We start from the raw sequence: 27,975 nt of genomic DNA, 5'->3' as shown, positions 1-27,975 counted from the left end.
GGATAGCCACCTTGCGTCTTGCCTTGCTGCCCTCTTCACCTCTGCTCTGAATCCAGGTATCTGAGTGACAGAACTTAACTCACACCTGCAACCGTAGCTGCCAGGGCATCTGGAAATGCAGAATTTCACTTGCCCAGTGCTCAGTGCACAGAAGGCTTATGGCAGTCAACCCTGTGTCAAACAAGTCTATCAGCACCGTTTTTCCTACAGTATTTGCTCACTTCATGTCTCTGTGTCATGTTTTGGTCCTTCTTGCAATATTTTAAACATTATTATGTTAATAAATGTGATTCGTGATAACTACTTGCTGAAAGTTCAGGTGGTGGTTAGCACTTTTTTCTTAGAAATATTTGTTGTTGTTTTATTTAAATTCAGTTAGCCAGTATGGAGTACATCCTTAGTTTCAGATGTAGAATTCAGTAATTCATCAGTTGGGAAATAAACTATTTTTAAATTAAGGCATGTACATTGTTTTTTAGGCATAATGCTATGCACATGTAAGAGACTACAGTATAGTGTAAACCTAACTTGCACATGCATCTGGGAAATGAAAAACTTCACGTGACTTGCTTTATAGTGATATCTACTTTTTTTGCAGTGGTTTGGAAACAAACCCACAACATCTCTGGGGTATGCCTGTATACACAAAGGAAGTCCTAAATGATAATGACTTCCTAATTCCTTAAAGAAACTTATGACTTTACAAATACTGGATCTTGGAACACTGCTGTAGTTTGTTACACAGCAATAGAAAGCAAATATAGGGTATTTATGATACTCTGCTGTAATGAGATCCTGTTCTTTTATTTGTAACATGCACATACATAGAAAAACACCTACAAGGATGGAGGCTAAATGCTGACAGCAGGTATCGCTGGGGGTGAGATAACAAGCGGCATTTACTTATCACTTATGCTCTACTGTTCAAAAAATTTTTAATGAGCATGTATTGCTTTAACAATTAGATGGGAAAAATAAAGATCTGAAAAGGTGAGAAAGAAAATCATTAAAAAGTATAGCCTAAAAAATTTTTTTTTTCATTTCAATGACATTGGTACATTTCAATGACATTGCAGAAAAGAATGTATTTTTGTGAATTGTGTAGTATTATGAAAATACAGTGTACCAAAGATTTTAAAGTCTCTGATCTCTCTTCCTTATTTAGAATTAATAACTCTGAGGCCGTTAGCTGTGCTTAGTTTCAGAATTTTATTTTAAAGGGATTTCTATGGCACAACATAATGTCTGTGGTACTCTTAACTGAAAACCACTTACAATGACCAAATTTTAACAATTTTTGTAATTAGCTTTCATTAAACTTTCCTAAAAATAGAGAAAGTCCACATTCTATACCATTTTGAATTTATTTTCTAACACTTTCAAAATAATTTATTGTAAAATGTTAGTTTCAAGGATAATTTATGAGGAACCATAAAACAACTAGAATTCTTTATAGTAAAATCGAGGATAAGAATCACTTTTGCAGGATGAAAATTTATCAAAAGGTATAAGTGGATTATAAAAATATCTTGTCAATCTGATGAATTTAAGGGCACTTTAAAAGTTGTCTAGTTAAATTATTGCAGATATGACATGCTTCTTGAAATCCAGTCTGTAAGTGTGAAGCCAATGATTTCTTCCTGCTAAAAGCTAACAATAATTTATCTGAAAAATCCATGAAACATTTTGGTTTCTTCATAGGGTTTTATTTCTTCATAAAGATTCTTTAATAAGTTGGGCTAATCTCTGGAAGGCCTGAAATAGAAAAGAGATAAGAATTAGCAAAATTAGGATGCTACTTAGGAAAAGTCTGTGATAATTTAAAAAATTTAAATGAAGAATATTCATCTTTGGTTGAGATATGGCAATTACAAGTCAAATTTAACATCAGGTTTATCTGGGTAGGATGCCATCAATGTCCACTAATATATATAGAGATAAGTATATCAGATTCCCAGGATTTTTGTTTGTTTTTATAGCCCTTGAGATAATTGTTTTCCATTTTTCCCACAACACAAATTATTTTTTCATATAATCTCACCTGCATATGCATTCTATATCATTTCAATTGTCTAACTTTATTCATATATAAAAGCAGAGGTAACTTATGAAAAGCGTATTTAATGATATGAGAAAACAAATAAATAGAGAACATGAAGAACCAATCCATCTGCAAGGGCAAGTAGACTCTTCTCAAGGTTAATGGCACTTTAGACCCCCAAACATGCAGTCCTTAAGAACTCATTTCTTTGCTTCTTGTTATTTTGGCTAAACCCAGATTTGTAATTAATTTAAGAATATTATTGTATTTGACTCTTGCTGATAAATTTTTCTTCACAGAAAGGGACTAATGGCTTTCATGAATGTGTGCTGAATTTAGCTCAGACTAATTCCATGTAGGGAGAAAAGAAGTTTTCTTCATAACTTGTTAGGAATTTGCCAGCATGGTTCAGCAAGTCTGAAAACAGTTCATGAAGATGATGAAATTTAACTTCAACTTGGTCTCATGCCTTTGTCTATTTGCTGCCATTAAAGTGTGTCTTTTAATAGCAATTCATGAATTTTCAAATGATACCTGTTTTTCAGAAACCCAAGAGGACATTAAACAATGTTTTAACTCACAAAAGGAACACATGTACCAAAAAACAGAATTGATATCTAGTGTTACTCTGAAGAGAATATTGTACTCACCACATCCATCTCTTCTGGAGAAGCTGAAGAGAAGGACGCTCTAAAGTAAGGGCTAGGAGCTGAGCTATCAACGTAGAAAATATTTCCAGGAAGCATTAATATCTAAGAGAATTAATCGAAAATAAGTGAATTACTCAAAGAATATATAGGTAGATCCAATCTCAGAGAGGGGAAAGACTTTTTACATTTAAAAACAATTTAAAAAATCATGAGAAAAATCATTTTATGTAAAAAGTCTGTATGTCCTAATGAAACAAAACTATACAAAAGCAAAGAATCTGGAAAAATGTTTACAGAAAATATGGCAAATGCTCCCTCTTCTCCATCTAAAGAATATAACACTAAATAAAGAATCTAAAATCGAATCTAAAGAATAAAACACTAAAATTCTAGCTTTGATGGGTAAAAAACAGCTTATAAAAGAAACAGAAATGGTAATAAACATGAATAAATGTTAAACCAACTAGGAAAGTAACATAAATTCAAACAATGAGAGGCCATTTTTAAGTTATCAAATTTGGAAGTGGCTTTTAAGCAGGGACTTGGATGGTAAGTAGGTGTTGGCAGAACAAAAAGTGGGTAAAGAGTATTTTAGGGAGAGGAGAGTGTAATGGCCTTAAGATGGGAAGAAAATTGGTTCTTCAGTTGAAGAACTGAAAGGAGGTAAAAATTTCAATAAATAGAGTGAATGAACTAAAAATGTGACGTATGTCAAGACAGTAGTGGGAACAACTGGTATTCTTGACGTGAGCACTGTGGCACGTGGCTCACCAAATGCAAACTCTATTCCCTCTGTTTCCTGAGCACAGATATATTCTGTTGCTCAGATTCTTTCTTGTTATGTATGGCCACATGATCGAATCCTATCCCATGGATGTGAAGTGATGCATGCCACTTCTAGGCCTTGCCCAGCGAAATCGCCCCCCGTGTGATCCATCACACTCTTTCCATTTTACAGTCATTGTGGAATCCATGCATTGAAGACTAAAGAGCAGTGAGAAGAAAAGAACCAGAGTCTCTGAATTGCTGGTTGGAACAGAGGTGGCTGAAGATCACATCTTTGAAAGTTTTATGTGAGTCAGAAATAAACTTCAGGTGTGGTAGGTCTTTGAGATTATTATGTAGTACAATCACGTGCTCTGAGAGCATTCACTGTTGTTATGTAGTGTCCATCTGCACACTGTCTACTAGAGTAAGGTGACTCAGGAGTGAAATGGTTTGGGGCATTCTGGGGAAGAGATTTCAAGGCAGATGATAGGTTTCTGTCTTGATTAATAATCAAACAAAAATCATCATTTCAGGGCGCCTGGGTGGCTCAGTGGTTTAAAGCCTCTGCCTTCGGCTCAGGTCATGATCCCAGGGTCCTGGATCGAGTCCCGCGTGGGGCGCTCTGCTCCGTAGGGAGCCTGCTTCCTCCCCTCTCTCTCTTGCCTGCCTCTCTGCCTACTTGTGATCTCTCTCTCTCGGTCAAATAGGTAAAATCTTAAAAAAAAAAAGAAAAGAAAAGAAAAGAAAATCATCATTTCTCTCAATATAGTGGAAAATACTGGGGTGTATATTACAAGCAAGGAGTTGTAAGAGAAGGGGGGAATAGTGAAAATCTCCTTGTAAGATGACCAGAATTGGGCTGAGGTTGTAGCTGTAAGGTTGAAGATTATTTAGAAAAAGTAAAGGTAAATGCAGCAGGATATATGGGACAGATGGAGAACACCAAAAAAATGATGAGAAAGTCCGAGTTCTGTGTCCTTAGCACCTACCTCAGAGATACATACAAATAGCCACTTACCAAATGATCCGGATGATAATGGCATTGACAGAAAAGCAAAGAAAACACGAAACTGATTTATGATGCTAAAATGTATTTCTTTGAATTAAGTCACTATTTACAGAGTACCTACTGTGTAGAATTAGTAGGATTAGAACGATGAGTAAAGCAGGAGTCTTGCCCTCAAGTAAGATGGTTAGAGAGGATGTATGACTTGAAGTCCAGGTAGTCAGCTCCCAGGCCTGTCCCAGGTTTGACCTCTGGACATCAATTTTCTAGCATCCACACTACCTCATCTCTTATGCACTAGCACGGTCCTGTGCCAGTGCCAACACAACCTGCTCGCCTGTACTTACTGCTTCAAAACAAAAGGGAAACATATCTTAGTTTACAAAAGACTGGCAAACATGACAGAAGCATTATTTCATGGAGAAAGGATACTCTTAGGTAACCTGGACAGCTACACGGAAAAATATTTAGATTTTCCACACTAGTTAATGCCTCTGAATAACTAAGTAGATTTAAGTACAAAAGGAGAGAACAAAAAGCCTAGAAGAAATCCTTACAGCCCAATTTTAGGTGAAAATAACAGGATACAAACTTTTCTGTGTAATTTTAACCATGGAAAATAACTGCACAGCCAAAATACTACATATAGACAAGCTCTTCAAGAAAATATACCACAATGGTCACAAAATTGGGGTGGTGAAATAATGGGCTACTTAAACGTTTTTCATTATACTGCCATGAATTTTCCAAGTTTGCTAGCATGCCTTACTTACTTAAATCAGAGGAAAAAACCCTCTGCTCTTAGCCATTAAACTAACTGGTAGCTGAGATGAATGACTGTATTTCCATTAATGTAGACCAGAAGAAGAATGATATAACTCAAAAATCTATTTTTATTTTAACAGTGAGATAATAATATTAGAAATATAAGATATATAAATATGAGATAACATCTGATATTAAAATATTATGGGTTGGGATAGAAGGCAATGATAAATATCTCTCTTCATTTTTATTTTAAGTGAAAAATCACTTTAAAGAAGTATAATTCCCCCCTTACCTCTTTCTTAATGGCTTTTTCTTCAATCAGTTGTTTTACATCAGAAATGCCCTTAATTTTAACCCATAAAAACATTCCAGCAGTAGGAACATTCCATTCTGCCAAACCTACAAACCAAAAAAGAGAATAAATATATGCTAAAACCCTTTAGATGATACCAAATATATCAATTAATGCATAATTGTAGTAACTGTCAACTAGTATGTCCAAAAAAAGTTCCTTTGGGGATATCATTTTTAAAACATATAATTTAATGAATTGAAGTTCTGAGTTTATTTAAAAAATAAGAGACTAGGGGTGACTGGGTGGCTCAGTTAAGTGTCTGCTTTCAGCCCAGGTCCAGGAATCAGTCCCATACCTGGCTCCCTGCTCATTGGGGAATCTGCTTCTCCCTCTCCCACTATCCTGGCTTATGTTCCCTCCCTAGCTGTCTCTTTCTCCATCAAATAAATACACACAATCTTAAAAAAAAAAGAGAGAGAGAGAGAGAGAGAGAGACTGGGATGAAGGGAGAGAGGGACTGACTCTTGTATATATTTCCAATTTTAGGCAGTCTTAGGGTAGTGCAAGGACTCTAAGGCCTGTGTCTACTTCCCTTAGTTAGAACCATACTGAAGCCAACTATAGCTCTTTCAATTATAGGAGAAGATTCTTCGATTCCTTCCAGATTCTTCCAGTGCTTCAATAAACTCTGCCATTTATACAACAGTTTTGAAGTCTGATGGATTAGAGTTTTTATCAGAATATAGTTGATTATGAAAAGAAGTACTTAAAATGCAATCATACCAGAAGTATTTGTAGACTTTATGTTTCACTGGGTATTAGGATAAAGAAACCAAGAAGGAAGGACAATTATTTTAAAACTTGCTTTTGATTAGAATCTGTTCTTTTTTTTTAAATTTTATTTATGTATTTGACACAGAGAGGGAGCACAGCAGGGGTAGCATTAGGCAGAGGCAGAGGGAGAAGCAGGTTCCCCACTGAGCAGAGAGCCTGACACAGGGGTTCTATCCCAGGACCCTGGGATCATGACCTGAGCCGAAAGCAGATGCTTAACTGCCTGAGCCACCCAGATGCCCCTAGAACCTGATCTTTAATGCCACTGTACAAAGTGGTAGAATAGTACTCTTATTAAAAAGGTAATTCTCTATTTACCAGGAATTTATAGGGAACAAGATATGACAGAAATAAGGAACTGATTTTTTGTTTACTATTATTCACACCAAAAGCTTTTTTAATGGTATAATTAAAACCACATCAGGTGCCTGGGTGGCTCAGTGGGTTAAGCCTCTGCCTTCAGCCCAGGTCATGATCTCAGGGTCCTGGGATGGAACCCCCACATTGGCTCTCTGCTCAGTAAGGAGGCCTGCTTCCTCCTCTCTCTCTGCTTGCTGCTCAGCCTACTTGTGATCTCTCTCTGTCAAATAAATAAATAAAATCTTAAAAAAACACCCAACACATAATTCATTAATAGAAAATTAAATCTTAATCACCCTGCAATCAAATTAGCAATAAATACTATTAGATAAATGACACTAACGATTTGAATGCAAATAATTTATAATGAGAGAACTGCCTTAGGTTATACTATTAAAACAAAAGTCTTAGAAAATTGTTTGACAATTCCTCTGCTCAAATTTTGGGGAAAATTTGAAGTAACTCTAAAACCTTTGAGCATAGCTATCATTTAGCTTTAAGTTATGGCCAGCTGATTTTTAGACTAAAAGTTCTTTTTTCTCCCCTTTAAGCCACAAATTCTTTGCAGCAGACAGGTAAAGTAGAGATAGGCAGAACAGTGACAGGGTTTGCAGACTATTACTTCTGAGGGTGACAGTACTTGACAAGAATACTCCTGCACTCTTGTTTCTCTTCTCCCAAGATTATTAACAATGACTATGCAGTGTTCACCCCCCACTCGTCAAAGTGCTGGTGTCTATCACAGGGCAGGATGGATATTCCACTCACCATTTAACCATTTGTTTGCAGCTGCCACTATTGCATCCTTCTGGTTCATATAGAAATCAGCAACCCTAGAAAAGGAAACAATGAAAAGCATGTGTTTAGTTCACTGACTGAAGACACCAGAAGGCTCTGGAGTTCAGTCTATAAGAATCTTGTTTTCTATCTTGATTAAAATGTTGAATGCTTGAAAAATGAATAGAGCATGTTTATTTGCATTTTTTCCTTCATTTTGGAATAATCCTAATGAAAATTAATACAGGGAAGCCAATATCTATGTAAAATATGGAAGCTAACATGCAATACCTGTCTACATGAGCCAGGAAACCCTCTTCTCCCCACTGGTGTAGAAGCTGTGAGATCAGAAGCTAAAAGAGATAAGAAAATAACAAATATTACGGTTTGGTCTCTAAATGTTTTTTTGTTTTTTTCTTTTTTTGCCAAATATAAAAAGCAAATCACTCTTGATTACCTGTAAACCGCAAGAAAATATAACAAACTGAACCAAGATTTACACAGTGATTTATAATAAATGTTAATTAATAACAGTGGCAATAAAATAATAAATATTTATGTAATACTTGCTATGGGCAGAAACTACTGTAATATATTAATACATTTTAATTTAATTTTTATAATAACCTTACTAGGCTATTATTTCTATTTTACTGATGAGGAAACCAAGGCACAAGGGTTAAATGAACTTTCCCAAGGTCACACAGTTAGTGAGAGACAGAACCTGGATTCAAGTTAGACTGTCTAGCTCCAGATCCATACTATTAATTGCTATACTATATCGCTTCTCTAAATTTGTTAAAAAATACATAGTAGATACGTGCTGTGTAACATTTTCAGTGATTTTTCTATATAAAATGGAAGTTCTAAATACTATAGGTGGATAGTGAAGTTTTGTTGATAACAGGCACAAAAAATATGGGAAAAAAACCCCTAAATTGATAAAACATGGGGACATCTTTATGCTACAAAGTAACGGTTGGTTAATTCAATTCTCATCTGCCTTTCTTTTTTTTTAAGAGTTTATTTATTTATTTGACAGACAGAGATCACAGGTAGGCAGAGAGGCAGGCAGAGGGTAGGGGGGGAAGCAGGCTCCCCAATGAGCAGAGAACCTGATGCGGGGCTCCATCCCAGGACCCTGGGATCATGACCTGAGCCAAAGGCAGAGGCTTTAACCCACTGAGCCACCCAGGTGCCCCATCTCATCTGCCTTTTAGAGTAAACATCTGTGGTATTTTATCTTCTAATACAGTCCATATCGAACACAAGATTCTGGATCAGTGATTTCTCTCCCTGCCACCTTCACTCAGTCTTACATGCTAACATCTATTTTCTATTCTGATTGCTTAAAAAAAAAAAAAAAAAAAGAAACCCAAACCCTCCTATTTCTGACATTGTCCTTACCTGTGTAAAAGTGCTGGGGTGCATGGTTGAGACTTGTGTGTGAAAAACAACTCTCTCTATCAAGGATTTTGGACCAGTTATAAACCCTATTCTCAGCCTACACAAAAAGAGAAAAGGCACAAGACAAATTTTGTGTTAACAATTAATACATGTCACTTTACTGATTTCATTAGGAAGATAGTTGTGACCTGGGGACAAATGGGCCTAGACAATTAAAACATTCTAACAAAACTAGCTACTTTTTATTTAAAATCCAAATTTAAGTGTACATTTAAAATGGAATACAAGTTTGACCAAGTATTTTGAAATGTGTTCTTTTATATATGGAACTGAAAACCTGACCAGACCCACTACAACTTTAGATTAACACCCAAATACCTTTGATTACTGCAGATGGATAAAGAAAGAAAAGGCATATATTAAAATTAATAATCAAACTGATATTTTAAAGTAAGTAGGAATACTAGCATCTTAAATGAGAAATATTTGGACTAAAATACACTCAGGTATAGTCTGTCTTTTTTAGATCTGGCCATAAATTAAGACACAAAGCCTTACCCAGAGGAGAGGACTTTTGAAAAAGAGTCCGTTCTGATGACACGCCCATCAACGTCCATGGAAAGAAATGTTGGTGCCCGGGGCTTAAAATGGAAAAAATACATATTGTTTGAGAACTCTGTTAAGTGACTGTGTAATTATTTTGTGTAGGGAATGGAGAGGGTATAGCAGTAACACAACCATCTTTTCTGTTACCTTAGTCTCAACCTTTAAAATGGAATAAGAAACCGAGATGCATGTTTTTTAGTGAGTACCTGCTTAGCTTTGCTGCTTTTCTGCCAAAAACAAAGAAGAGTTTACTCATTTGCTTAAGATGTTATTATTAGAAATTTAGGGAAACCTCAAATAGGCCCTCCTAAGCTCAAAGGTTGAGATCCAGGATTAGCAGATTTAGAGGAAGGATTCAAGAAAAACTCATTTGGATTAGATCAAAATGAAGAGGGCCAGCAGCATTCAGGGTTGCTTCAAGAGAGAATGATGATCCTTAGAACAGCTAGGAAGATAAAACAAGATGAGAAATGTAGTCAATCTGCAATATGGACTTGAGTATTTACTTCAAAAATAGATGCACACAGCAAAGAAGTTCCAGGTCATGTGGAGGGTAGGGAGTAGGTAGCTAGATGTGATAGTCGGCAAACTATACAGAAAAATCAAGGGTTTTTGTTCTTTTTCAGTAGATTTAAAGGGAGCATATGCTCCCTGAGAGCAAATGAAGACAGTGTCTGATTTTGAAGATATCAGTGGGAGTCTGTGCCACTACTGCTATTAGGAGATCGAGATCATGAAAAGTGGCATATATAGTGAGAAAGAACCTAAAAATCCATTATTCTGTAGGTAAGATCCAGGCCTTCAGTGACAGAGACGCTAAATACATGGCATTCTGCCGGTTAATGCAGAATGGACACTGCTAATTGAACACGGCTATCTTTCTCTTTTAGATCCTTGTCAGACATCATTCCAGTAAGCCACTGCCAAGAGACTATAGTTCCCAAAATGGAACCTACTTCACATTCCTGGTATGATGTTTAAAAAACCATGCACTAGGATCTGGAGTTTGAGAAGACTATCAGCCCTGACTCACTCTGTTTGACCAAATGCATGGTATAGAGCACTACTATTTTAAAGGTAAGTTGTTTCTGGAAAGAGCAGTAATACCAGACATGACAAGTATTAATTCCATGATAAAACTGAAAGATTAAGGATTGAAGTGGTAGCAAATTATTAATAATTTTACTTAATTTCAATGTAAAGATAGATTAGCTCCTACTTCAAAACCAGGCTAAACTCAAGTCAGTGTAATAACTTACATGTTTATCTTCTAATCGTGAAATAAATTCACATCATCACTTACCTTGCTGAACTGGAGAAAATAGTAAGGATCATCTTCTATGATGAGGAAATCATATTTTCTTGCGAGCTAAAAAAGGTTGAAGTAGTATATTTAATTCTTAAGGACCATCTAATCTGAAAATCACTTGGAATCATAATTCTTTGTATTCATTCATTCATTCACTCACTCATCCATTCATTCAAGAAGCTACTGAGTGCCTTTTGTCCTAGACAATGAAGATAAAGAGATGAATGAGGCACTCACTGAAGGCTCTTCTCACGGAACTTAAATTCAGTGTTCTGGGAAAGACAATATACGTAAGCCAATGGACAATGAAGAGAAGAAATACTACACAGGAGGTTTTAGGGGCTGGGAAGGGTGATGAACAGGGTGATGTGTGTGTGTGTGTGTGTGTGTGTGTGAGAGAGAGAGAGAGAGAGAGAGAGAGAAGATTGGGTAGCTGTTTCAGTCTGAATCATTGGGAAGCCCTTCCTGACAAGATAACACAAGAGCTCAGAAGGACAAAGTGGCCTGAAGCAGGAAGGACAATAAAATAAGAGATGACAGGGTCTGAGATTAGACTACCAGGTCAAATAGCTTTGTGGAGCAGATGAAGGAATTTGGTTTTATTTTAACTGCAAAGGGAATCCACTAGAGGATTGTAAACAGGACCACAACACTGGCTTTACCTTTATATTTGGGGGTGGGGGGTGGGGAAGGATGTGACTGGCTGCTTGTGAAGAATGACTGGCTGGAGATGGAGAAAGGAGTGCAGCCGGGGTCCAATGAGGAAACTATCCTCATAGCCCAGTGAAGGAAGGTGGTGGTTGGGAAGATCATGGTAGTAAGGGCAAAAAGAGAGAAACAGGTGGATTTGGATCCATTCGGTAGTGGAGTCCACAAGATGGATTAGATGTAGAGGGTGGTGGGGGGAAGAGAAGAGAAAGAGAGGAGTAAATGGTCACTGTTCATAGAGGCACTATTTACAGAGATGGGGAATGTGAGGGGTTGGGATTGGAATTGGGTGCGACTGGACTAAATCAAGAGTTCTATTTGTTCATGGTAGGTTGGAAATGTCTATTAGACATTCATGGTGGATACTGGAAACAGAAGCTGGATGGAGAAGTTGGATACAGAAGCCTGGAGTTCAGGGGAAAGGCATTCCTATTATTTAGAGTGGAATTTATAGCCACAGAAACAGATGAGACTATCTGGGGGTAGTATGTAAATAAGAGGAGAACGCAGGACAGAACTCTGGAGTATGTGAAAAATAAGACAACACTTTGACACACAGACACACAAAAATGAGTGGAAGAAGCTATTTGAAATCTTCCTTTATGATTCTACTGCACATTCTATATAGTTTAATATGTCTTTGGCACTTATATTAAAAAGCTATTAGTAGCAAAAGTATAGGGAGCACAGTAAGGTACATAAAAGAGAATTTACTAAAGGCACACTTCTCTTATTTTTCAAAGATTTTTGTACTGTTATGTATGTGTTTGATATTTTAAAAAAATGTTTGCTATGAAAAGTTAGATATCATAGTCACATACCTAAAAGAGATTTGACAAAGGAGCATGCCTCTTATTTTTAAAGAATTTCTTTGTAACTTAAAATGCTAAGGAGTAGGAAAGAGAAGAGAGAGGATGAAAACATAAAAATAAAATAATGAAAATCAAACTTGGGGTTTGATTACATAAACTCATAAAATTTAACAGTAGGTCAAAAATGCCATTTCTTTTTTATGAAAATATCAATTAAGGGAAAAAAAATCTCACAGTTAACCAAGGATGGAGTAATTTCTGTGTTCCTATTTATTAGGACCCTCGGGCATAGATGACTTCTTTTTATATTAAAAACTATCTTCCTTGTAATAATAAAAAATAAGAAATGGAACTTGCACAGTACTCTTCTCAAAGGTCAAAAATAAACAAGGACATACCCACAGAACGTATTCTTTTAAAATACCTCATAGATTTCCTTCTTGCGGCTACTTGTTAATGAGTTTCCAGTAGGGTTGTTGCCATTTGGGACAATGTAAAGACATTTGGGGGTGTTTTTTTTAGGGTTCTTTGACTCCTCCGGTTTCCATTTGGAAAGGACTTCTTTGAGGGAGGCCGGAATCATCCCATATTCATCACTGGCGACATTAATGATGTTGCAGCCCAGTGGCTTCAGCTGTTGAGCACAAATAAAAAGACCAAGATTCAGACATGATTACAGAGTGTGTCACTGGTTCTTCTACTAACCAAGGATGTTACCATTTATACCCTTTAATGTATAAACCTGCACTCATCTCTACACTCAAAGGCTTGAGGTGGTATAGTCTCATTTCATTGTTGTCCTGGGGTAGATTCCATTATCGTTCAAAACTATCCCCCGTCAGTTCCCATACTTCCTTGCTCATAGGTCAGGATTGGCCACATGTCTCGCTTTGGCCAGTAAATTGTAAGCCGAAGGGATGTGTGTTTCGTCCAAGCAGAAGTTTTAAAATCCAGCTTTTGGTTCTCTGTTCCCTTTTCCCTTTGCTCTAAGACCAGCAATGCTCCAGACAGAGGTTGCTTCTATCAGCCTGGGGCTTGGTATGGAGATGTCGTGGAAGAGAGCAGCAGCTGCCTTTTGGTCGATATGTAGAATGTGGAAGAAAGAAACTTTCTAGCCATAAGCCATGGAGACTGGGGTGGTTTGTTACAGTGCATAACCTAGCCTCTGACTGAATTTTCATTAGAATTATGATCAGAACTGGTTCCAAAAGAGATGTGTATTAACAATTTTTTTTGGACAATGTTAAACATAGAAAGCATCTTTTATGTTAATACCTAAAATACTTACAAGCAGAGGTGATATTCAAAATATTTAACAGATGATACAGCACAGGCACATCAGAAACAGTACCTGACTGGAAAAGAGTCCTGGGGGCCCCTGCATTAATTCCGTATCATGGGAAGTTCTGGGTGGTCTTAGGAGTGCGGCCAGGGAAGCCAGGGTGGTGATGGGCACAGAGGAAAACCGGGCAGCAGCTTACCAAGGTGTATGGAAGTATTTTGTATTTACCAAATGCTAAGCCTGAAGTCACAAAGAGTGGCCTTGCTTATAGACATAATTTTATAAAAATCTTGTGGAATCTTATTCTTGGATGAACATAAAGAAAAAAAATGGAACTTTAGAAATAACAATAATTTGAGTGAGGTTCTCAGAGAAAAATTTTTCAAAGGTAAGCAGACACTCTTTTAGCAGTCAAATGTGGAAATAATCCATACAACTTTATGACAAAGGTAAAAGTTCTTAGGCTGAGGAAACACATCTACTATGATTAAACAAAGTAATATTGGGCCATGAAATAAACACATGTTCCTTACTAGCAAATCTCCTCATAGCCTGGCACACAGTTTCTGTCTGGGTATGTGGAAACGTCTGTGTGTGCATGCGTGATGCTGATCACACAGACACTGGTTTCAGATTCATAGGCATTACATAAAGAGTTTAGTAAAGTAGTTAGTATCAGATTGAAATTAGTATCCAATCACTAAGAAGAAGCAATTATTTTACTTTAGTTTTTTATTGTGGCAAATAGATATGACAAAAATTTTGCTTTCTTCTTAAAAGACTTTACTTGAGAGCAAGAGAGAGCATGGGTTAGAGGGAGAGAGGGCGGGAGAAGCAGACTCCCTGCTGAGTGCTGAGCAGGAAGCCCCACACAGGGCTTGATCCCAGGATCCCAGTATCATGACCAAAGGCAGACACTTCATCAACTGAGCCACCCAGGCGCCCTTCAAATTTTGACATTTTTAAGTGTACAGTTCATGGCATTAATCACATTCACAATATGTGCATCAGTGCACTACTGACTTCTGAAACTTCTTTTCACCAAACAGAAACCCGTTAAGCAGTAACTCCCCTTTTCCCCGTCTCTGGGCCCCAGTAACCTCTAACTTACTGTCTCTGTGACTCTGCCTATTTTAGATTTAAGAAACAAATACATGGAGTAATACAGTATTTGTTGTATTGTGTCTGGCTGCTTTCAGTTGGTGTAATGTTTTCAAAGTTCACCCATGTTGAAGTGTGTGTTGAGACTTTGTTCCTTTTCGTGGCCGAATAATATTCCATCATATGTATATGCCACAGTTTGTTTATTCACTCACCTGTTGATGTATATTTGAGTTGCTCCTACCTTTTGGCTATTATGAATAATGCAGCAATGGACATTTGTGTACAATTATCTGTTTGAGCTCCAGTTCTCAATTAATTCTTTTTGGGTATATACTTGGAGTTGAACTAGTGAGTCAGATGGTAATTCTAAGTTTAATATTTTGAGGAACTGACAAACTGTTTTTCCACTGTGGATGTACCACTTTACATTTCCACCAGCAACACCAGATTCAGTAACACTTGTTATGTTACATAAAAGAAGTAGCTATACCATAAGTGACTCTTAATCTCACAAAACAAACTGAGGGTTGCTGGGGGGAGGGGGTTTGGGAGAAGGGGGGTGGGATTATGGACATTGGGGAGGGTATGTGCTTTGGTGAGTGCTGTGAAGTGTGTAAACCTGATGATTCACAGACCTGTACCCCTGGGGATAAAAATATATGTTTATAAAAAATAAAAAATTAAAAAAAAATTTAAAAATAAAGAAGTAGCTATACTAGTAGATTTAAGGAAGTATCTCACTGTGTTTTTGATTTGCATTTCTCTAATGATTAATGATGATATTGAGCATCTTTTCTGTGCTCACTGGCAACCTAAATATCTTCTCTGGAGACATGTCTATTCAAGACTTTTGCCCATTTTTAAAATAGGTTCTTTTATTGTTGTTATTGTTATTGAGTTGTAGAAGGTCTTTATATATTCTGGATATTAAATCCTTACCAGATATATGACTTGCAAGTATTCTCTCCCATTCTGTAGGATGTCTTTTCACTTTCTTCATAATGTCCTTCAGGGCACACAAGTTTTTAATTTTTGATTAAGTCCAATATCTATTTTTTGTTCTTTTTGCCTGTGTTTTTGGTGCCATATCTAAGAATTTAGTGCCATATCCAAGGTCAGGAAGATTTGCCTTTATGTTTTCCTCTAAGCTTTTATAGTCTTAGCTCTTACATTCAGGTCTTTGATCCATTTTGAGTTAAACTTTTATATGGTCCAAAGGCCTAATTTCTTTCTTTTGCATGTGAAAATCCAGTTGTCCCAGAACCTTATGTTGAGGAGATTACTTTTTCTGTATTGAATAGTTCTGGTACCCTTGTCGAAATAAAATGACCACGGATGTGTGGGTTTATTTCTGGACTCTCAATTCTATTGCACTGGTCTATATGTCTGTCCTTGTACAAGTACCACACTGTTTTGATCAGTAGAGCTTTGAAGCTGGCTTTGAAATCAGGAAGTGGGAGTCCTCCAACTTTGTTGTTCTTTTTCAAGACTGTTTTGGCTATTTGGATTCCTTCCAGTCCCATATGAATTTGACAACTGGCTTTTCTATTTCTGCAAAAAAGTCTACTGGAATTTGAAAGGGATTGTTTTGAATCTGTAGTTTGCTTTGGTAGTTTTGATATCTAAACAATATATTCCAATTGATGGACAGGTGATGTTTTCCCATTTATTTGGGTCTTCTTCAATTTCCTTGATCAGTGTTTTATAGTTTTTAATGTACAACTCTTTTACCTCCTTTCTTAGATTTAATCTCAGATATTTTATTCTTTTGGCTGTTATTATAAATGGAATTGTTTTCTTAATTTCCTTTTTGGATTGTTTACTTGGAAAAGCATTTTTTTACAGTATCAATTTCATCTTTACTTAGGAGTTTTGAGAAAATCTGCCTTTCATTAAGACTAGCTAATAGCTTTCTATTATTAATTGTTTAAGATAATATTAAACTTATGCCAGTACCATGCTGTCTTGGTGATCACAGCTTTGTAGTAAAGCTTGAAATCAGGCAGCATGATGCCCCCCATTTTATTTTTGTTTTTCAACATTTCCTTAGCGATTCGGGGTCTCTTCTGATTCCATACAAATTTTTGGATTATTTGCTCCAGCTCTTTGAAAAATACCGGTGGAATTTTGATCGGAATGGCATTAAAAGTATAGATTGCTCTAGGCAGTATGGACATTTTAACAATGTTTATTCTTCCGATCCAAGAGCATGGAATGGTCTTCCATCTTTTTGTGTCTTCTTCAATTTCTTTCATGAGTGTTCTGTAGTTTCTCGAGTACAGATCCTTTACCTCTTTGGTTAGGTTTATTCCCAGGTATCTTATGGTTCTTGGTGCTATAGTAAATGGAATCGATTCTCTAATTTCCCTTTCTGCATTTTTATTGTTAGTGTATAAGAAAGCCAGTGATTTCTGTACATTGACTTTGTATCTTGCCATGCTGCTGAATTGCTGTATGCGTTCTAGTAGTTTGGGGGTGGAGTAGACCAGTGGAACAGAGTAGAGAGCCCAGATATGGACCCTCAATTCTATAAGCAAATAATCTTTGACAAAACGGGAAAAAATATACAGTGGGAAAAAGACAGTCTCTTCAATAAATGGTGCTGGGAAAACAGGACAGCTATGTGTGGAAGAATGAAACTCGACCATTCTCTTACAATGTATACAAAGATAAACTCAAAATGGATAAAAGACCTCAATGTGAGACAGGAATCCATCAGAATCCTGGAGGAGAACATAGGCAGTACTCTCTTCGATATCAGCCACAGCAGCTTCTTTCAAGATATGTCTCCAAAGGCAAAGGAAACAAAAGTGAAAATAAACTTTTGGGACTTCATCAAAATCAAAAGCTTCTGCATAGCAAAGGAAACAGTCAACAAAACAAAGAGGCAACCCACGGAATGGGAGAAGATATTTGCAAATGACAGTACAGACAAAAGGTTGAAATCCAGGATCTATAAAGAACTCCTCAAACTCAACACACACTAAACAGACAATCATATCAAAAAATGGGCAGAAGATATGAACAACACTTCTCCAATCAAGACATACAAATGGCTATCAGACACATGAAAAAATGTTCATCATCACTAGCCATCAGGGAGATTCAAATTAAAACCACATTGAGATATCACCTTACACCAGTTAGAATGGCCAAAATTAGCAAGACAGGAAACAACATGTGTTGGAGAGGATGTGGAGAAAGGGGAACCCTCTTTCACTGTTGGTGGGAATGCAAGTTGGTGCAGCCTCTTTGGAGAACAGTGTAGAGATTCCTCAAGAAATTAAAAATAGAGCTCCCCTATGACCCTGCAATTGCACTCGGCGTATTTACCCCAAAGATACAGAGGTAGTGAAAAGAAGGGCCATCTGTACCCCGATGTTTATAGCAGCAATGGCCATGGTCGCCAAACTGTGGAAAGAACCAAGATGCCCTTCAATGGACGAATGGTTAAGGAAGATGTGGTCCATATACACTATGGAGTATTATGCCTCCATCAGAAAGTATGAATACCTAACTTTTGTAGCAACATGGACGGGACTAGAAGAGATGATGCTGAGTGAAATAAGTCAAGCAGAGAGAGTCAATTATCATATGGTTTCACTTATTTGTGGAGCATAACAAATAGCATGGAGGACAAGGGGAGTTAGAGAGGAGAAGGGAGTTGGGGGAAATTGGAAGGGGAGGTGAATCATGAGAGACTATGGACTCTGAAAAACAATCTGAGGGTTTTGAAGGGGCGGGGGGTGGGAGGTTGGGGTACCAGGTGGTGGGTATTATAGAGGGCACAGATTGCATGGACCACTGGGTGTGGTGCAAAAATAATGAATACTGTTATGCTGAAAATAAATAAAAAATAAATTTTAAAAAATAATAATAAAATAAAAAATAAAATAAAAATAAATAAAATTAAAAATTAAAAAAAAGATAATATTAAACTTGACAAAAAAAAAAGAATCTGTGAAGTTAGAATCAGCAGAGCATAAAGATCACCTCATTCACTGCCCTATTTTTTTTTTAAAGATTTTATTTATTTATCTGACAGAAAGAGATCACAAGTAGACAGGGAGGCAGGCAGAGAGAGAGGGAAGCAGGCTCCCTGCTGAGCAGAGAGCCTGATGCGGGACTCAATCCCAGGACCCTGAGATCATGACCTGAGCCGAAGACAGAGGCTTAACCCACTTAGCTACCCAGGTGCCCTACCCCCCTACCTTAAGCTAGGTGTTAGATGACAACTGAGAGTAACTCTGGGCACCTGAAGTGATGGGTAGTGTTTTCCTTCCTTAGGGAGTCAGGAGTCAGGTAAAGGCTCATGGCTAGGAAGTTCTTATATTGAGTTGAAATAGCTTCCCTTTGGTTCCAGGCCTATGAACCTAAGGACCTGCACAAATCAGTCCATGGCTACCCTAAAGTACTGTGCCCCAGAAGATCCTACTTGTCAGTGTTGTGTTCTCACTAGGGCAAAGCAAAGCTGGATGACTAGCTTCCTCCTTCTGGACATTATAGTCCCATTAATTTAACACTGGAGTGGAAAGTCCTAGTTACACCATATTGGTTTACAATTATATTAAATTGACATATAACATGACTATACTTAGACGTATGGTAACAAAAGTAAAGAAAAAGTTAAGTTTTTTGTAAATGAAGTTGCATGTCACATGAAATATTAAGAAAGCTGGATGTGATTTCGCACAGCTTCATTTCAGCACCTACACTTTTAGATTTTATAAAAAGAAATGTATAAAGCAGAGGGTATATTTAACATATTTTGCAAACATCATTTAAGATTCTCCTATTTACAGATGGAAGATACTATTTTATTTTTCCACAGACAGATAATTTTAAAGGTGTAATGTTTTATTTATTAAAAGAGATCTGCATTTTATAAAAATGTGTACTCACAGCTTGAAGTGTTCCTGAATAAACAGGTTCATTTAGGAGGACATTATCTCCAGGATTAATGATCATTTCAAACACCTAACAAAAGAAGCATAGGTTAGTTTGGATGGTATTGTTTCCATTCTTAGATCCAGATCCCTTATTCAGTTTGAGGATTCTAGGATTCTACAGTAGGAATTGGCAAATTTTCAGTGAAGTACCAGATGGTACATATTCTGTGGGCCATAATATCTCCATTGCAACTATTTATCTCTGCCTCTAGAGTGAGACGGCTGCCAAAGACAATATACAAACCAATAGGTGTGGCTGAGTTCCCATAAATCTCTATTTATAAAGTCAGATGAGGGCTGGATTTGGCTCTCAAGCCACAGTTTCTCAAACTCTGTTCTAGGGTAAGATAACTGGTTTGGCTCGTAAAATTCATATATTTCTTTTATTCCTTCTTTGAAAATACATTGAATATTTACTGTAAGTCAAGCCTGTGGATGGTATGGAGACAAAATGATGAGCTTAGCAACATGGTTCTTATCCTCATGGAGCTACTCATCCAATGGGAAAGCTAGACACTAACCAAATAATTACCCAATTAAGTGTATATTTAAAAACAATGACAGGTGCTGTTAAGTATAGAAGCAGAGGTTTTAAGGGCTCATTGTAGGAGGGGTTGGGCATCTGGGGACTTTGGGGGATCAGGGAAGGCTTCCTTGAGAAGTGATGAGTTGGTACAGAGGATCACAATAGGTACATTTTGAGAAACTGAAAGAATTCAGTGGCTTGAAGAGGAAATGTAAAGAGGAGGGTGGAGTGAGATCAGACAGAAGTAGGCAGAGAAACACCAGGTGGACGTTTAAGCCGCATGAGGCGAGTAAGAATATCAGGTAGAGGCTGGGAAGGGGGAATCAGATTATCAGATATTCGTGTTGGGAAGCTTATTCTGGCTTCATTATGAAAGAATGAAAGGTGAGTGGGAATGTATGTGTAAAGTCTAGGGAAGCCTGAGGATTATCTGGGACCCTCCTGCCGCCATTTTGGGGAGAGATATGGGTATATAGCCTGACAGACAGTGATGATGGAACTGGAGAGGAGAACTGAGAAATACTTAGGAAATCCAAACCAACAGAACACAATTACGGATTACAGGGGAGTGATGAAGAGGAGGCACGAACAATGACTCCTAGACTTCTGGCCACAGAGCTAGACAGATGGAGGGAGTGATGCTGTTTACTGAAAAACAGAACCACAAACCCTCAGAGAGAGGGACAAGGTGAGGAGGGTGTTTTGGTTTGAGATGCCTTTAAAACATTCTGTCATGGCACCAGGTAGACAGATGGGACACATGGATTTGGAAGGAGCTTGGAAGTTACTAGCATAGGATCAAGCACATGGGTGTGAATGGAGACACCCAGGGAGAGTTCATGGGTTCAGGGGAGAAGAGTTTTGAGGATGGAGCCTTGAGGAACTCTGATAAATGATGGATGTGCAGAGGAGGAGGACACTGCAAAGGCAGGCCAAACTGGGCCAATGAGGTATTGGGAGAAGCAGAGAAGAGTGTTTCAGAAAGGATGGTAAGATCAACAACGTGAAAGCATATTTAGAGGTTAGATAAGACAGGTTCCACAGATTTTAAGAGATTTTGCAGACAATATGATCTAGACAATAGATACTTCTCTCCTCAATCAAAGGGGGGTCCATTTTAATGAAATCTTACATAATTGATGGCATCATCTTTTCTTTCCTTGTGGTGTGTCACAATCTTCAGTTCAAGCCTCTCCTTCCTATCATTTTAACAACCTGCATCTCATGACAACAGTATGGGCATCAACTGAGATAGACATTCAGGCTTTTGTTTCCAATTTGGTCTATAAAGTTCCCTTCACCTTTTCCTTATGAGCTTTCAGCATTTTATGACAAACAGCATCCTCCTCCGAAATGTTTCTAAGTGATCCAGGCTTTAGAGGACATCCTAGGACCAAACAAATTACTTGGGTGGCATGTGTATTGTCAGTAAATCAAATGAAAATCTAATCACATATATTTTCCATGTCAATTGGGGAACGTGAAAATGTCAAATATTCTAAATGAAAAGAAGGACTGTTTATTATCTGGTAGCACTGTTTAATAGAGGTAGACAGAGACACAGGTGCCTAATGAAACATCTATCTTAGAGAACAAAGTGGAAGGAATAGTAGACCAGATTCCCTTGAAGGCCTCTGTAATAAGCACGTCTGTAAGTAAATGAGTTATTGGTGTTTCTGGCCATCTATGCTATCTTTCTTTGTGTTATGATGGATGTTGCAACAGATAATGAAAAAATCATCTTGAGCATCGTTCTGAGAGAAAAGTTCATAGTATACTTCTTAAAAAATATGGACATTGGGGAGGGTATGTGCTTTGGTGAGTGCTGTGAAGTGTGTAAACCTGGTGATTCACAGACCTGTACCCCTGGGGATAAAAATATATGTTTATAAAAAATAAAAAAAAAATTAAAAAAAATAATTTAATTAAAAAGAACTTTTTTCATATTAATCTATAGAATCACAGATGTTTGTCTTCAAGCAAACACTCAAACAGTAGCTAATTCCCCCCTTTTCCCCAATTAAATACAAAAAGAGGGAGGAAAAATTATATTCTTATTACTTCAACACATTATTCTGTAAAAATAATTTAAAATTCACTAAAGCTAAGTAGATTGCAGCTTTTACATTTTCCTAAAAAGAAAAACAAAGCTACTCTGGTTTAACATAAATAAGAGTCCTTTTTAGTCTAGCTGTGAAGACTGAATATAGAGAATCTTTAACTGGGACTAATTATTCATGAAAAGGAAAAGAAAAAAGAAACAGAAGAGACTGAGAACCACTAATACAGTCTCTTGTGAAAACTCCCCAGGGGTGGTTATACATCTGTGGGCTTGCTGGAACCCAGGAGAGAGGCAGATGGAATGAGAGAGAAAGGGAACTGGGGAGGTTGGGGGGAGGTGTGGCGATAACAGGAGAACTAACCTAGAGAGAAGTCAGGTACAGGCACAGACCTAGATCTACAAAACCACAGTCGAGGAGACCAGATGTAAGGAGTGGTGAGCACAGGTGTTGAACTAAGCAGGCAGGCAAAGGAATAACATTCCCTCTCAGGAGTATCAGGATACACCTTCTAAAAAATTTTTAAAAAATCCTAGTGAAACTTCATAACTACATAAATCAAAATGTAACCTGAATCTCTGAGCCAGATGACATTAAGCGGTGCTCATTAAGCTTCTGGTAGGACTTGAGTACTTCCTTAATGGGAATCTTGTTTTAATGACTCATAGTTCTGGGACATTAACCACATGATCTACATTTAAGAAAAATCTGGTTGGTGAATGTCTTTAAGTTCCCCTTAAAACTTTACATAAAGACAAGATAGACTACCAGTAACTCATTAAACATGACCCTCTTATGTTTAGGTGAGAAATGACTCTATTTATGAAATATATTTGATTCTTAATGTGGGGTTCCCTTTCCTTTCAGTCTTACCTTGCAAAGACCATCTTGGCTGCCAGCTGTTATGCATATGTCCATCTGTCCTTGACTGCTTGGATAATTGATGGTGGGAGGATTATGTAATTTTACTTGTAACTGTTTTAGCCAGGACAACAGCTCTGGGATTCTAAAGCATAAAACGGACTTTCAAATTTATAGTATTAAAAAACATAATAATTATAGTTAAGAATTAAATGGTAGCTTTATGCCAGGAACTTTATTCATTCAATTTAAAAATCCTCAAATACTTTTTGCCAATATTAATAACGCTATTTAAAAGACAAGGCAACAGATTTAGAGATTAAGAAATTCACATAAAGCCAACCAGCTCAGATTAAATGAGCTGAGATAGGAATCTACATCTACCTTATCACAAAGCCTCTTCTCTTTCTTGTACATTAGAGTACTCACTGCATAATCTATTCTTTGTTCTAGGAAAATTTCCCTAGGCTACCTAGAAGTTCAGTCTCAAGATCTTTGTATCATGGAAAGAAAGGCCTATTGTACATATTACATATAATTCATATATAAATAATGTGTTATATTTCAATATACTTTTCTTTCACAGAACAAAGAAGACTTTAATAAAATATAATTTAATTTGTAGGCACTCCATACATTACCCTTTATCATTGGAAGAAGATCAGCTAAGGAAAGTCATAAAGCATGTGTTTCAGCTTGCTTTTAAGAAATTAAAGACATCTGGGGACACCCGGGTGGCTCAGTTGGTTAAGCATCTGCCTTCAGCTCAGGTCCTGATCCTGGGGTCCTGGGATCCAGCCCAGGTTGGGCTCTGCTCAGTGGGCAGTTGGCTCTCCCTCTCCCTCTGCTCCTGCCCCCACTTGTTTTCTTTCTCCATCTCTCCCTCTCTCTCAAACAAATAAAATCTTAGAAAATATTAAAGACATCTGAACAGAGGGCAATATTTTTGCATAAGGGGTCTGCAACTATTAAGGGAACACAATAATTACAAAATTTCTCCCAAAATTTCTGCTACTTCCTAAATTGTCCTTTTCCTCTTTTCTTCTAACCTGCTCTCTTCCCTTAGCTATCTCAATTTTTTTTCCAGTCTCAGCTCCAATGGTATTTCCTTTGACAAGCCTTCTCTGAGTCTCCCCATTATTTAAAGTCAAGCAGTCACTGAGGAGGAAGCATTTAATAAACCTGTTGCTCTTAATTAATCTTTGAAAACGCTGCCCCAAACCTTCCTACCTGTGGAATACCCAGTTAAAAATGACACGTTACTTTATCAGGGGGCCTTAGGATGTTGCTCGTGAAAATGAACCAACAAAATTATGGTATCTTTTGATAACTACCCAGCACTTTGAGAATACTGAAGTGCCCTCTTCATCATCTCTTCATCAAATTGGATGGGCTTTCCATTTTTTATGGTGATAACAGCAGTCTTAAAAGGGAACGTGTTGGGGTTTGGTGATCCAGTAGCCAAGGAGATGACTGATTTCGGTGCCTTTATCCGTATCTCAGCTGTAACACACACAGAAGAGAAGAGGAAACACTTTCATTGAAGACTTTCATCAACAGAGGTAGCTCAATATCTTGCATTATGATCAACGAAACTGTAAAGCTGAACAATTTCTACTTTAAGAAATTCTATTTTTAAAATACTAGTCTAAAATAAACACATCAGGTTACTTTTTTCTGCACCTACCTCACCGGCGGAGGAACAAAAGAATGGAGATGCCCAACGAGGGCAGAGCAACGAGCAAGTCAAGCAAAGTTAAGCAGTGACCGAAAACCCTCCTCTCTCCCATTTAGTGCCCACCTGCGCACCCGGCTCCAGGCCTTTCTCGCTGCTCTTCGGTTTCCCAGGCCCGCTCCACGCCGCCACATCTGCCCATGGTGCCTAACACCCACTCACCCTGCAGGAAGAGGCTTTCTAGAGGGCACACGCCCCCTCTCTTCCTAGGAGGGGTCCTCCAACAGCCCGAGTCTCTAATGCTGCTCCGGCTACCCTCGCGCCGAGATACCCGATCCCCCGCCTTCTGCTCCCCCCCAGTTCTCGGAGAACAAAGTCCGTCCCTGTTTCAGGTGCGCGGGAGGGCGCCGCCGCGGGAGGCTCCGCGAGAACCCCCCATCCCCGGAGGAGGGGCGCCGGCCCGGGACTCACTCGCGACTCGGATGGCAGAGGGCATTCTCGCTGCGCTCGTGGCGGTGAGGAACCGTGAGTAATTCATGTCCCGGACACTAGCGGAAAACTAGAAAAACGAAATAGCGGCGTCCAGTCGCGCCTCCGAACTCTGGGAACGCCACTCGCTCGGACCCACCCCGCCGCCGAAGCGCCCCGGCTGGAGGCTGCGCGCCGCGTCTGCGTCCCGAGCGGCCCGGGGGCTGCTGGCACACCGCACGGGGCTCCGCAGACGCAGCGCCGCGCGCACTCGCGGCCCGCACCCCGCACCCTCGGGCGGCCCCCTGGGCGGGGCGCGGTGCAGGTCCCGCCTCGCTGGGGGCCTGCCCCGCCGGCTCCCGCCCCGCGCCTCAGCCTATGACCGCCGGCCCTGCGCACCTCCCCACCGCGGGTGAGCGTCCACCGCGCAGGGCGAGCAGGGTGATGGCCGGCCGCGAGGCTTTTGCAGGCCAGAGCCTGAGTCCGTTCAAAGCGGGCCCGACTCTTGACCTCGCAGCTGGGAGTCACCGCAAGAGAGGTCGGGTTGGCGTGGACGCCGGCCTGAGACCTCGCCGAAGAGCTAGTTGCCGGGGGCGGGGCGGGGGGGGGGTGGGGGAAGGAGAGGGGCGTGCCCCGGAAGTCTCCCGAGCCTAATCCTTGAGTGCCATCTGGTGGCTGCTTTCGTCTATTGCAGCAGGCTTCCTAAACTGCGTTTGGTCGGCTAGGCCAATTCCGTGCAGCTTGTGCTTACCTGGAGTCTTCTGGCGAAGGAGCTGGTGCGTCTCACCCCATAGAACACTGCTGTGCTGTGTTTCATACTGACCTTTCCGAAAATACCTATAGCACTATCCCAGGAAGTCACCCAGGCGACCCAGATGATTTGCAACGATACTTTGTCCAAGATCTGAACATTTTAGAATGAGGACGGGAGTGTTGAAACAAATTTTGGAAGAATCACTCTGAGGGTCTCCTCAAATTCTACTGTGTTTCCTCCCCTTGGATTTTCTGACTATTCATTATGGACATCAGTTAGATGTAGGACTTAGATTAATCTCTCGGGGTCACTAACACAGTTTTCCCTGTGAGCTCTCAATGGGGGAAGATTTTGAGACAGCCCCTCTCTTTTATTCTTACATAGATATATGAGAGAGTTACTTATTTTTAACAAATTTTAACCTGGCTTCATTCATTCAGTAAACATTTATTGAATGCATCCTGGATGAGTTTTGACATATTGTCAGAGGGCTCTCTTCTAGACAGAAATAGATTAGTCCAGTGGTCACTTCTATCCTTCTCATGGTCCTGGTAACACAAGGTTGAGATAGCCCAGTGGAATATTTATGCTGGCAGCTAAATACCAGAAGGGCATTTCTGGTGTTAGTAAATCCCATCTGATGGTTTACACCTGCGTGTCTTTGGACAAGTTACTTTTTTGTGCATGAGTTTTCTCACAGAGTGGTCAGCAGGACTAAACCAAAGACTCCATATTAAGCACATGGGCACAGCACCTTCACATTTGTAAAAACACTTAATAAATGTTAGCTCTTACTATGAGTGGTTACAAAGGTTTTATATAAATACTCAGCCTCTAAAAATTTTTGGCTGGAGAAAGTACTTGGCAACTCTTAAGGCAAGTTGTGTCCTTAGTTAATTCATGAATACCTTAAGGATCTTTCTGAGATTGTCTATTTTAAAAAGGCTTGCCCCTGAATGTTTCTAGAAATTAGCTGGAGGAGCTCTAAATACATCTAAATAAAGTATAGATCTGGGTTGCATATGAAATGTAACTAGGAATATTGGTGTTACTGGAGACTGCAGCTTCTTTTTGGCTCCAATAAGTATGGTTCCCTCAGATGCTTAACAGAATCCTAAACTTCCCTTTGGTATTTGGAAAGGGTAAAAACAGTCTGGAGTTTTGGGCTAAGAAAACATTCAAGACGAATTTTTGCAACCACATGCATGCACAGTTCTATGATTCTTATAGTATCTATTATATAGATACTATATAATATATAGTATATACCCTTAATGGGGTGCCTGGGTGGCTCAGTGGGTTAAGCCTCTGCCTTTGGCTCAGGTCATGATCTCTGGATCCTGGGATTGAGCCTAGCATGGGGCTCTCGGCTCAGCAGGGAGCCTGTTTCTCCCTCTCTCTCTGCCTGCTGCTCTGCCTACTTGTGATCTCTCTCTCTGTCAAATAAATAAATAAAATCTTTAAAAAGAACAGTGCAGAACTAGGCCCCCCTCACCCCCCATACCCACCCCATTAGTAGAATACAATTCCTGGAACCCAAACTCAAGAGATTTAAGGCCATCAAGTCATAAGATACAGGTTCTCAACCTTAAACACTTTGCTGAATTTTTTTTGGGGGGGGGTTGCTGCCCTGGAGTTGGATAGGGGAGATGGCTGAGGGTGCTGATTGGAATAAGTGGGGTGATAATTAAGGCCAGGTACAAGAGCAGAGAACCGTCCCTTGAAGGAGGTCTAAAGGGAATGTACAGGACTTTAGGATTATGTTCAGAAAACTCAAGGCAGAAAATGGTTACTGTGATGGGAAAGGGTCAGGCAAGAGTTAAGTTAAGTTAGGGGCTTACCTGACAATCAGAAGCTGGAAATAGATTGCCAACGAAATCAAACAGACCAGACTTTCAATTTGTCAAGAGTGACTGCAGAAGGAATTCTCCCACAGGAGTAAGACGAACGAGCAA

The 27,975-nt window shown here is 38.9% G+C and overlaps 1 protein-coding gene across 2 annotated transcripts; it reads right to left on the bottom strand.

Annotated features, from left to right (window-relative positions):
• Positions 1-1,190: 1,190 nt before the first annotated feature.
• AADAT (aminoadipate aminotransferase) lies at positions 1,191-27,975 on the bottom strand. Of its 2 annotated transcripts, none has more exons than XM_082728966.1 (14): positions 27,862-27,975; positions 25,270-25,357; positions 24,458-24,626; positions 23,136-23,268; positions 19,630-19,704; positions 12,766-12,975; positions 10,816-10,881; positions 9,465-9,547; positions 8,907-9,003; positions 7,791-7,852; positions 7,491-7,555; positions 5,526-5,632; positions 2,692-2,793; positions 1,191-1,755 (listed from the first exon to the last, which is right to left on the bottom strand). In XM_082728966.1, the coding sequence occupies exons 2-14, from the start codon at positions 25,334-25,336 to the stop codon at positions 1,714-1,716; spliced, it is 1,278 nt and encodes a 425-aa protein (XP_082585092.1). In that variant the 5' UTR covers positions 25,337-25,357; positions 27,862-27,975; the 3' UTR covers positions 1,191-1,713. The 2 variants fall into 2 exon arrangements, with proteins under 2 accessions (XP_082585092.1, XP_082585091.1); XM_082728965.1 differs by lacking the exon at positions 27,862-27,975 and adding an exon at positions 25,666-25,864.

Source organism: Mustela nivalis, assembly GCF_964662115.1.
Source record: "Mustela nivalis genome assembly, chromosome: 4".
Classification (NCBI taxonomy): Eukaryota; Metazoa; Chordata; class Mammalia; order Carnivora; family Mustelidae; genus Mustela; species Mustela nivalis.
This window is presented reverse-complemented; position numbering and strand designations above follow the sequence as displayed.